This window comes from Macrobrachium rosenbergii, chromosome 5 (assembly GCF_040412425.1).
Source record: "Macrobrachium rosenbergii isolate ZJJX-2024 chromosome 5, ASM4041242v1, whole genome shotgun sequence".
Classification (NCBI taxonomy): Eukaryota; Metazoa; Arthropoda; class Malacostraca; order Decapoda; family Palaemonidae; genus Macrobrachium; species Macrobrachium rosenbergii.
The window spans coordinates 16920158-16932360 of NC_089745.1; the positions used below are offsets into that span (position 1 = coordinate 16920158).

A 12203-nucleotide genomic window follows, 5' to 3' on the forward strand; every position below is an offset into this window, starting at 1 on the left:
TGCCGGATTACTGATTGTTCCGGACTACTGATTGCCGGATTAGTGATGGTCAACCTGTACTTACATACAACACAACTTCCACCACATAAAATTACACAAAAAATATACCGTACACACGTCCATGACTGACAAACTTTCACAATTTCCGGGCGTTATAATAACTCACTTGACAAAATCTTCTTCCATTATGGGAGGATCCCATAGACGCTGCAGTGGATGTTGCAACAATCCATAAAGTTGGTTCAGCATTTGATTACGGTCTTCCTCCCAATCTCTCTCATCCTCCATTTTCTTGGAAGACTTTTTTCGTCCCTGAAACATCCCAACTCTTCAAACAATATGCAATGCTCTGTTGCAATACTAAACATAAATGTTGTGTGATTTTATTCCAATTGGCTTTTAGTAGTATCCAATACTGACCAAATCATTAAAAACAGAGATAAGGCCTGCAGCAAATACACTAAATCTAATAAAGAACAGTTTCTTAATGATAAATTGGGTAGTTTAAACTAGGCTTCTCTGCCTACTTAGAATAAAATTCCATGTGTTAGATGTACTATGGAAATCAATAATAAAAAAACTGAGTAAAAATACAATGATACATAATGATGACTAACTGGAACTAAGAGGAGTGTAACAGTTCATACAGTTTGACAAAAGGGCAACTGCAATGTGGGAGTTACTGAGCTGACTAATACTAGCACGAAAATGTTAACTCATCAATAATAAATGATACATTATGATTCTCAAGTAGTTATAATCTATAATTTATTTTACATTATTGATACCTCAACACACTTATTCCCTAGTTACAGAATACTGTATCCTAGAAAACACACACAAAATAATCACAACACTATACCTTGGTAACCAGGGCTGTATCTAGAGATGGCTTATTGGAATGCTTTTCAAAGGCTTCAGTTAAAGTACATGCAATGTATGTAGTCATTTTAAGAATGTTTAACCATTTAAGTCGCTCACTTGAAGACATGTCATTTACATCTACGACAGGAGATATTTCCGAAGACAGCTTTGTCATGGCTGAAAAAAACAGGAAAAAAGTAATAATCAAAGCTTAGCAAAAACATACATTTTCACTGGTATGATCCCATATGGTAATACGCCTAGGGGGATAATAAATCATTAACAATTTTTCACTTGACACAGCAAGCAATAAAACAAGTAAATGTTAAAACAAATTCTTACTGGTAACCAACGCTGGAAATGAACAAGAAGTACAAATCACACACTATGCCTTTCCAAACGATCTGAAAACAGCCCTTATAATAGTGAAAATGAGCTAAAAGGATAAAGTATATTCTCTATTATTTTAGCAAACTTTCTTAAGAAAATTACCAAGAAAATATCCACAATAAAGATATCAGTCACTAACCTTTCACAAGTAAATCCCAGGATCTCTCCTTGCATTCCTCATCGACAGCCTTAAAGTTGACCAATACACTGTATAATGTGTCAAAGTTTTGTTCCTGTAAAATGAAACTTGAGCCCTGTTTCCGAAATGAAACTGTTGTGTCTGTAAGTTGAAGGAAGTTCAGTTAACAAATTAAAGATAAAATTATAAGAGTAAAATCTTCACTCAAGCATAAAGTTAGAAAACTTGACTGAATGTCACCCATTTGAAACAGATGGCCAAGTTAACCTGAAAACCGTATGATGCTGCATTAAGAATATTTCCAATCACATAAATGCCTTCTTAGATGCAACACTAATCACTAAGCTCTTACCTACGACTTTCTTCGGAAGCTCTTTACTGCTGGAAATATTTGTGACTGCATATTGCCGTGTACTAGATGCCTCCTGAAGAGCATCCAAACTCAATGGGATAACAAAATCAAACGATTCCATCTGAAATCATTAAAATAACTCATAACTCATAATCACAACAAAAGAGGAGAAGCTACCTCCCATGATATAAAATACTGTACATCTAAAATCTATTGCATACAAGTAATATTAATTCTGCATGACATACCCCTTGAAATTTTTTAACTTTTACACTTTGTAAGCGTATTTAATGTCTCACTCATGCACTGCATAGTGATTAGCTGAGACAAGTTTCAAGAGATATGTCTTCCCTTAGATTTCCATTAGTTGGGGGGGTAACCAACTACCAAATACTATTAAAATCCTTGATGGGCTTAAATCAAATGCTTTTTCCAGCTGATGACGTCTGAGGAGGAATCTCATAGTTAAAAAAAAAATTTTATACTCATAAAAAACATTACTTTATTCTAATCATGCAGTCATTATACTTAGGACAGAAACTTATTACAGCTAACCCTCAACATTCTATCCAACTGATATTACACACAAAAATTATTACAGGAACCTGAAAATGTTTCTTTACGAGAAACATCTGGGAAAGTGCTCACTCATATAAGATATAAAACAATGGTTACTTAGAAAAATTAAGTGACATTCTGACTGCTCAGCACGTAACAGTGAGTACATGCCTAAAGGACTGGAGTACTTGATGGTACAGAGTTACATAGTACTTGATGGGATGTTCAGACCGGAAACGAACATTATCCCTTCCCTTTACCTAACCTAATCTTGGGTGCTGTGTCCTAACCTGAGCCTTCTTTAGACCCCCCTCAAGTAGCCTAATTCATGATCCCCAACTCTGCATTCTAGCCTGCACCAAAAGTCAGAATAGCCAGTAGGCTCATCTAACTAGGCCTAGCTTAACCTCAATGTAAACTAGCATTAAATTACCCTAATTCAGAACACCAATTCGCTGCCTAACCTACAACCAACAGTCTTGGAACGGAATTAGCAGGGCCACCAGCAAGCCTACTACACAGTAGGCTACTTGACCGATGAAGCAGACGCTTTGTACGACCATTTTAGACTTTATAAATAACGAAATTTATACGGAAATGAAGAAAATGATAAAAACACTTCAAATGCTGTAAGAGTTAAGTACCATTACAGGTGAAACAAGATGTCCAGCTTGGTTATCGTACGGTACCTAGGCTTAGCCTAGGTCTAGGCAAAACAGTTACGCATATCGTCCTAAATTTCAGTGTATACTATTTTTCCACTCCTGAATTCTGAATAATTCTAATATTCATTACCTCACATTAAAATACGTACCTTAATATACCAGAATAAATACAAAATAAAACGAACGTTTTTGAAATGACACTTGACAGTTGAACTGGTTTGTTTTTGTTTTGCAAAGGAATTTCCCGCGCAATTTCGTCCAACGCTCAGTTCAGTTCATGTTTATAAGGTGAGGCCTATGCAACGGCGCCTCAAATTTCCTTGTGTGATGGTCTCGGAACTGTAAGTGATAATTTCTGTTGCTATTTCTTCTAATTTCTTATGTTATTTATCATAATTTCTTATGATATTTCTTATAATTTTTTATGATATGTCTTCTTTTCCACATCTTATATGGAAATTCATAGCACTGTATACTTTCTAGCTGTAATGTAATCGCTTCTCTCCTCCCATTCTGGTATTCAATGTAGTATAACATAATTAGGCAAAATTGACAGTTACTTTTACATATTTCCTTGATATTCAACTGTAAAATTTTAATTTCATATCATGATTCTAAGATTCTTTTATGCTCTTTTCTTTAATATCTTTTTCCCATTTCTCATAAACGTTTAGTTTCTCTTTTATCTAACTGCCTTTTATGAACTTTCATTTCTGCTTTTGACACTTTTTTACACCTCCCTGTAACAAACAAACTTCTTCGAAAATCTTACGCTGCATTTCACACTTTTCTTTCATATCTTGGGCTACTTACATCCAAGGTCCACAGAAAAGGGACCTTGCTTACATCATCGATTAATTTTTTCAAATGAAGATGGTTTTGATGTATCGCAATTTCCACCACAATTGTCATTTTCAAATGTGCTTCTATTTCTTTTATCTTCCATCTCGATACGATTAAAGATATTACTTTATAGTCTGTGACTTACGAGTGCTACTGAAATCCAATTTACAGCTCAGTGCTCAAATCAGTAATGATGCAAGGTTTACTGGATATCATCATAGAAATATTGCCGTTGTTATAAAGACTATTTTGATGAACGTTCTGTTAAAAAACTATTAGATGTGCTGTTAATACTTCACCTGGGATGTAACTTAGGAGGATGCAAAATATACCAAAAAGAGTAGCACAATTAATAAAGGATGTACTTCTGGATAGGATTACTCCTGTATTATTTGAGTGGCATTGGCTTCGTATCAGAACTGGAACAGTTTAAAATATGTTTTATGACTCATCAAATTATCAAGACCGAATATACAAAAGACAAGACTAGCTTCAGATAGTTTCAAGTTATTTGAGAAAAAGATACACTTCGAATGTAGGTTTTGGAGCCTTCAAATCTGCAGCCCTAAGATCTGTATAATAAGCTCCAACTTGATATCAAGAGGGGTGAAAATATCAAGTCTTTCCAAAAAAAAATATGTAGATTTTCTTATTATCTGATTGCTATGATAGTGTGAACTGACAGTTAATATGGAGTATACCATATGTCTCTCAGAATGTCTGCCCTATTGTGTAGGACAAATGGATTTGTCAGTTCCGCAGGGTGCCTTCAGGGAAGTGGGATGGGAAAGGAAGCCAACTGTATGCAAGTGTTTCAGGACAACATCCATTATGAGAAGGAGCTCTGGGAAGTAGAAACACTGAGGGGACAAAATATATAATGAAATGTTTGTGGGAAAAAGTGAACTTGTGGTAAAAATTACAAGTTAATGTTGTTTTCATAATTTTCTGTAGCTTTAGAAGTCTTCATTTGTCCCGTGTGACAGGGCTAATATGTTTGCCTGTACCTGTTTATTGATTTCTTGAATAGCTTCTTCGTGCGTACCACAACTGTTGTTCATTAGACTTGTCTATCAATTTTTTCTTAAACATATCTAAATTTTAAACGTCTTGTTTTCAGGGCCATTTATTGAATAACCTGAGTGACACATTCAAAGGGCCATTCTCCAATACATATCTGAGTCACCTTAATTCAATTATTCTATGTTCCATGTTTTTTTGTGGAGTTATGTTTTCAGTATCATATTTCTGTTGATCTTTAACATATTTCAGCGTCACGTCCTTATTGCGCAGTGCGATAGATTATGCATTTGATTTCAGTTCCTGCATTAACTGGTAGGCGATGTAATTCAGTTAGAATGTGCTGCATTCATTGTTAATTTGATTGTCCTATTAATTAAATTGTAAATTCTCCAATAAATTATTTTCCTTCGGTATTCAAGTCTTGTGGTTACATAGACATGTAATAGTCTTTTTAATGTATCCATAATTACTCCCACAGCTATATTACGATGAGAAGTTCCAGAAATAAAGTCAACAGTGCCTAAGTCATGAGGCGAATACAAAATCCAGAGAGGTCTTTGACCTTAACGATGGTGAGAGAGGGTGCTGTAATCCCATGGCAATGGCGGTTACACCCATGACCTTTTAACTCACGGAACTCCTACCTCTTTTTCCTCTCCATTTTTTCTGGCCTACCACCTCCATTCTGTAGAAGGCCACTTAGTGTTACCTTTCACCAAAAATTTTCTGCTTTAAACCCCAGGGATCCGATGATGCTTTCACTGACACTTTCTCTGAGTCTTTTCAAATATCTCATTGTAACCTTTGCTTATGTTATTTTGTTTTAAAGGTATGTCTCACCACACTTAAAGCTCAGCTGAAGAGCCTTGAATTTCCTCTCTGGGACGCCATTCTGCTAGAAAACCCTTTTCAGTCTCTACTATAATTGTATTTGCTATTTTTCGCCAAGTTCCGCTGACTTTACTTCTTCTCTAGTTAGCTTACTTTTGCCACGAGTATCTCCTGTCTCCTTGCCCACAAGAGTTTGAGATGGAACAAATTATCCAACTATTTCTATGAAATCTCTTCCCTTCTTGGATCATCAGGTCATCCCATGGGTCTCCTAACAATTCTCTCCATGCAATGCTAACTTTCGCTTTTTTGAGCGTTCTAACCTCGTTAACATACAAGTCTTAATCCTTGACTTTTTATGGGGCTGTTCTTGTTCATTGCTTCTTTCCTTTTGTAAGACTATTTCTTCTTTTTATATTCAGTGCTTTATAAGTGTTGTTATTGTTGATTGAACATTTGCTCCCTTCCCGTAGGCCTCTTCTTCTGTTCCTCCTCCTCCTCCTCCTCCTCATCCTCCTCCTCCTCCTCCTTCTTCTTCTTCTTCTTCTTCTTCTTTTCTTCTTCTTCTTCTTCTTCTTCTTCACCAGTGTCAAGCTGTTGTCCTATTCGTATCTGTTAACTCTGATTTTGTGAGCTCATCTGGAAGGGGAACCCGTAAATTGGTCAGATTCAATACCTCAAAGACACATTAACTTCCTACATCTCTTTCTATCCTGTTGTAAAACTCCACAATTCTTCTTTTTTCTTTTAGTATTTGTTTTTTCCTCGGGTTAGAAAACGGCACGAGGTTGCCCATTTAATTGGTTCTTTACCTTTTAAAAGTAATTCCTAGCGCTAGTGAAGACTACGTTTCTTGGGCAATAATGTCCTGTTTTCACAATAATGTCCTATTTTCATTAAATTTAATGTCTGAACTGTCACATTTAGATATTTACTGTTATTTTGATAATAGTAAATATCTATTTACTATTTATTCCTTTTAATCGTCCATTTTCAAACTTTTTTTATTTTCATTAAGTTACAGTCTTTTTGTCTACTTACTTCCTTCTTGATCTCTTAATTTGACCAGTGTATATCCAGTCTTATTCATAACCAGGTAGATCTGATTATGGATAATGTTTCATAATCCAGGAGAGTTCGATCGTGTAAATACAGTGATAATAAACAATATCGGTCCTAGAACAGCGCCTTGAGGCACTCTCTTGATAGCTTTTTGATGAGTTTACAATTTTCGATTTGTAAGTCTAGTACTGTCGACATTGCCCATATAACAACATTATCTATATATCAGAGGTCATTCATTATAGAGCACGATATTATTTGAGTGGACTGACATATACCTAAAAGTTAACTTTTGAGTAAGGTAGAGAAATGGTAAATAAAGCAATAAAACGCTTCACAGTTTTCCCTATTATATTCGCGCTAAACCATCACTCAGTTTCCATAAAGAAGAGCTGGCCTAACACTGTTGACATTCATTCCAAGTTTTGCCTTCGCATCTCACATCTTTTGCAGATCAGCCGCTGCCGTCCGTACCCCATTTACTCAAAGATTCACCTAACAATTCATCACCCATGCTGTTTATTCTTGAACAAAAAAAAATAACGTAACGCCACTATGCTGTTTTGGGTTTCATTTACCCTCACAGCCAGATTTTTAGTAAAATTCAGACTCAAACTTTCCCCATTCAAAATATTTTCCAAACCTTCATCGGTCTCTGCATCCTTTCTTTGATATCACCAGTCGCCACTGCCAGACGTTCCATATCCTGTTCGCAGTGCATCTTTCTTACCATGTTCTTCCTGTGATTATCCTCAACCACGGAGAAATAGTGCCGCCTTACCTTGAAATTAACTTGCTGTCGCATCAAACCAGTCTCGTCTGCTCAGTCTTACACAAGCTTGAACTGAACTCCCTCAGCAACAGCTCTGAAGCGTTCCAGGAGTTTTGGTTAGTTATTTAGTGCAGATTAAGCTGGCATATGACAACACGTGCTCTAAGACGTTGAACTGGCGCAGAGGGTCTGGTGTGGACCTGCAAACTCTGCTTAACCTACAGAGACTCTTATAAACGGTTTAATATCTAAGCCGTAATGCGTTTTATGTCCTAGGTTTCTTATTGATATTTAAACAGAATAATATTGAAGCACAAGAAACCTATTGTGCAATATCAAATTACTATATTACACGTGATTTTAGACTTATTCTTTCTCGTGTCCTTGTAACTACGGGCTCATCGGAAAGTCTTTTATTTGCAGAACAGACAGATGCATAGGCTCTATCCTGACATATTCCCTGAATTATTACAGGGAACACGCTCTCGAGCACTTACGTATTTTAAAAGGAGAGAGAGAGAGAGAGAGAGAGAGAGAGAGAGAGAGAGAGAGAGAGAGAGAGAGAGAGAGAGAGAGAGAGAGAGAAGCTTGTTCAGTTGCTGCAAGACAAAAGTCTATACGAATTTCACTCTTTTGTTACTTTGATCAGGTCTACACTTTGGCTCTGCCCGTCACAACCCTAGCAGACTAAGCAGTGCGCGTATTAATTCACAAACACACACAGCAAGATACTGCAGTGTGTATGATCTTGCCTGTCAGTGCTGGAATGAAACGTTCTTGGGGTTAGTTTGCTTACCAATAGAATGATTTCAAACGATCCTTACATCAGTAATAACTAATTATCCTTGAGAATTCACACACACACACACACATACAACACACATACACACACATATACACACACACTTGGCACTGATAAGAATATAAAAAAAGATAAGAATATAGTTAAATGTCCAGGTTCATTAATTTTCATTATCCGAGCTGTCCTTTGCAACTATAACATTGTATTTAAAAGAATATTTACGTTATTATTGTCAACATCACAGCAAAAGTAGAAATTCCTGGTTATTATTCTCTTCTTAAGGATAATAAAAAAGGAGACATCTTCCTATTCTCTTGAAGATGGGGATGTAAAGATGAAATTTGGTTAAAAGGGTCTGGATATATCAACCACTGAATTATAAGCAGGTACATGCGCATCGGGATACACCCCTGAGAAAATGCAACATGGCAACTCAGGTCAACTTGCCGCGTGGAGTACGGCGGGATTTAAAAGAAAACGGACTAGCAAAACAAATAGTGTCGGTCAGGTAGTCGTCCGGTCATGACGTACGTTATCGTGCTCTCCGGCTCTTATAACTGCTATTGCGTTTCGTAGTGTTAATAATGTGCCGTTTCCTATGAAAAGATAGTTTACTATCCACGAGTGCGGTTTTATTTTGGTGAAAAGAATAATTTCACCCGTAGAATTACTTGCGTGAAAGCAAATCTATCGAATTGCAATTATTAACCACTCGTAGAAATGGCGCGGATTACAGATAGTGAGTGATTATGGTAAGGCTTTTGAAAAACAGGCTATCTTTTTAAAACCAGCCTCACCATCGAGACTAGATGTCTGCCATGCATCTTCAAGGGACGTTTTACATCCTGAACAAGCGATGCAAAGTTACCTTGACGAACGATGGAATCAGCTGGGAACCAGAGGGTACACCTGACTGTAAGTATTGTCGAGCCCTATTTCAAATTCAAGCAGGACCCTGTTGTCTTTAGTCATTTTTATGAATAGCTAACATTGCTGTCTCGGATTTCCGTCAGGATGCTGAGTATCAGACACGCCTTAAGGAAGGGAAACATACGCCATAGCATGTTGCAACTGATGTAGCCTCGGCCAGGATACTTACACATTGTTTAATTTTGGCTAGTTACAATAGGATCTCGACGTTTGTTTAGGCAAAACTGTCAAGATCAGACTTTTGTTCCACTTATTTTTACAACTCATTGATATCCTGATTTACTCCTTTTCAACCTACCAGCGACAACATGTTTCCTAGCAGGAAATTAGGCCAAGTTTGTTTAGATATTTACCGCAGGCAACTTCAAAATGACGCTACTGGTTACGGTTGTTGCCAGTATAGAGATAGCCTTCATGCTGCTGCTTACGCATATGTTAATGATCATTATTATGCTTTGTAATTTATTGTTGGTGTGGGAAATTAGGAATTGTTAATGGTATGTAGGCTACCTTCGGGATTGCCTGGAAACCAGTAACAGACACCAATATCATATCGAAAGGGCGTTTATGTTACCTCGTTGTCCCATCAGTGTTATTAAGCAAAATCATCAGACATAATGAAAGTACTTACGCGGCATTTTTTTTCTCTCATTCGAGATTCTCCAAGAAGTACCATCACATGATTGCATTTTTTTTTTTTTTTTGCTCTGTCAACCAAGACCCTCCACCATTGTTTCCCTTGATCCGGCTCCTACTCACCCCCCGCCGTATAGGCCCTGGGGTGTTGAGTTTCGTCTTTCATCTCCTTCCCCACCCCCTCCTTTCCCCTCCGCCGACCGACGTTGTGGGTTGAACTGGGTGGAATGTTTCTCCTTCGAAACCTTGGCTGAAAGCAGCCCCCTCCCCCACAGATTATATTGGTGACCGATCTCTCTCTCTCTCTCTCTCTCTCTCTCTCTCTCTCTCTCTCTGACAGGTTACTTTTGATGTGAATTTGCCAACAATGAAAATGTACGTTAAATATGGACAGGTGGGGTTACTAGAATTCGGTATAATTAGTACCATCGGGCATAGGGTACCCATGAGATTTCGTATTTTGTTTGATGTCTGTAGAATTTTAGATCAGTACGATATCGATTGTTATATTGGTCACGGCTGACCTAGATGATACAAAAAAAAAAGCTAGCTTCGGAATGAGAGAGCTCAGAACGAACAGCTAATATTGATCTCACTTTTGAAGGCTGTTGCATGTAAGTTATTGATTGATAATGTTAAACTTTCATCGGTAACTGAACCCACTCCAATTTTAAGCATAGAATCCCCGCCACCGATTGTCAAGTTGATTAATTTGAAAAGTTTGAAATGGAGCATTTGAGCACTTTTGTTTCTTGCCACTACAGAAGATGGGTAAACTCGGCTAGTTTATATATGACGCTAAATGGTACCGATCTGAATGCTTGTGCACACATTTAGTTCTTTAATCGCGTATCATCCGCTTTGCGCTTAGCTAAAGGTGAATTTACTGGTTGCCAATGTGTCTGTTTTGTTTCATCAGGTACGTGTGCTGTATTTTTTTTCTTTTGCAGAAGTGTCAAATGTACTAATGAAATTTTATTACCCAGTTTTGTGAATAGGCCCCTTTTCCCCTTTTGATGAAAGACGTAATAATCAGTTTTTTCTTTTGCTTGTTAGAGGTTTAAATATTCATTTGATATTATGAGTGCTGAATATGCCTGAATTGACGTCATTCTCTGTTTCAGAGAGAGAGAGAGAGAGAGAGAGAGAGAGAGAGAGAGAGAGAGAGAGAGAGAGAGAGAGAGAGTGGTATATGTTACTTTACGGTATAGCATGAGTAAAGGGCGACTCTTGAAGACAATTTATTGGGCGTCTTAGGAATGGCGAAGGGTCAGTAAAACCTAATGAAAACAGAAAGATGGCCGGGTTCCCTGATTTTGGGGGCGGGTTTACTGGAGTAACTGGAAGAATGCTGATGCGGCCCCTGCATCTAAACTTTGACGATACTTAGACCGTGTTTGCCTGTTGACAGCTTGGGGACAGCGAACGTAGAAGCATGTGGAACTAATAATTGACCTTCCGTGGTTTGCAAGCTACTCTTCAGTGAGAGTCAAGATGTGGGAACCTGGGCCAGTGCAGCATATAAGGAAGCATTTACGCTAGCAGACCCTCCGTGTTTTAGGGGAATAGGCCTAAGCTACACACACACACACACACACACACACACACACACACACACACACACACACACACACACACACACGCGCGCGATGGCATAGCGAATGAGATCCATTTTGTCTGTTTAACCTAGTAAGATGCGAGGTAGCTTAATTTATATGTTTGGATATGTATGTTTGTTCACGGTATTTTAAGTTTGTATTTATGGGCCTATAATTTTTACGCAGTACACACCCTCGTACACATACACATTATATATATTCATGTGTGTGGGGCGGGGTTGTATTACCATTAAGAATACATTTACCAGGCAGCAGCACCTTTTTTTGTATTAATGAAATGGTTTCCATGTTTGTCAAACCGTAGAGAATATATCAATCTCAGAACCTCCCTTCCTTAGGTTCTGGCTTTATAGATCTATAACTCTGTAATGCTTATATCTGGGCTGTCTTCTTCCAGGGATGACCCGGCACGTTGTGGTGACCCCTGACCTTTCCCCGAAGCTCTCAGTAGAAGATGCAACCCACTCTCTCTCTCTCTATGGTTTTGTCATACACATCAGACGCCATTTTGGCAATCCGTAAGACTTGATTATACTATAGTTTAATTTGGATGTAGGCTATCGTGTGTGTGGTATATATAAAGTATGATATATTGGTATGTATGACTGTATGTGTTATTATTTATGTGTACTTGACTGAGAGTGACAGAGATGGGAGAAATCTTAGTATTTTTTTGTTTTGTTTTGCTGACGGTAACCATTATGGTATCGGTGATAT

The 12203-nt window shown here is 37.6% G+C and overlaps 2 protein-coding genes across 2 annotated transcripts in view; one reads left to right on the plus strand and one right to left on the minus strand.

Annotated features, from left to right (window-relative positions):
* Positions 1 to 3256, minus strand: part of Cap-D2 (CAP-D2 condensin subunit) — a 60567-nt gene extending 57311 nt beyond the window's left edge. The window contains exons 1-5 of the mRNA XM_067103670.1: positions 3118 to 3256; positions 1746 to 1866; positions 1394 to 1534; positions 863 to 1041; positions 167 to 312 (exon numbers count right to left, since the gene is read on the minus strand). Coding sequence (XP_066959771.1) covers positions 167 to 312; positions 863 to 1041; positions 1394 to 1534; positions 1746 to 1866 — 587 coding nt within the window. The 5' untranslated portion in view covers positions 3118 to 3256. The remainder of the gene's footprint in view (positions 1 to 166; positions 313 to 862; positions 1042 to 1393; positions 1535 to 1745; positions 1867 to 3117) is intronic.
* A 5532-nt stretch (positions 3257 to 8788) lies between these two features.
* The window catches only part of Cerk (Ceramide kinase), a 102639-nt gene continuing 99224 nt past the window's right edge, over positions 8789 to 12203 (plus strand). Inside the window, exon 1 of the mRNA XM_067103691.1 lies at positions 8789 to 9216. Coding sequence (XP_066959792.1) covers positions 9111 to 9216 — 106 coding nt within the window. The 5' untranslated portion in view covers positions 8789 to 9110. The remainder of the gene's footprint in view (positions 9217 to 12203) is intronic.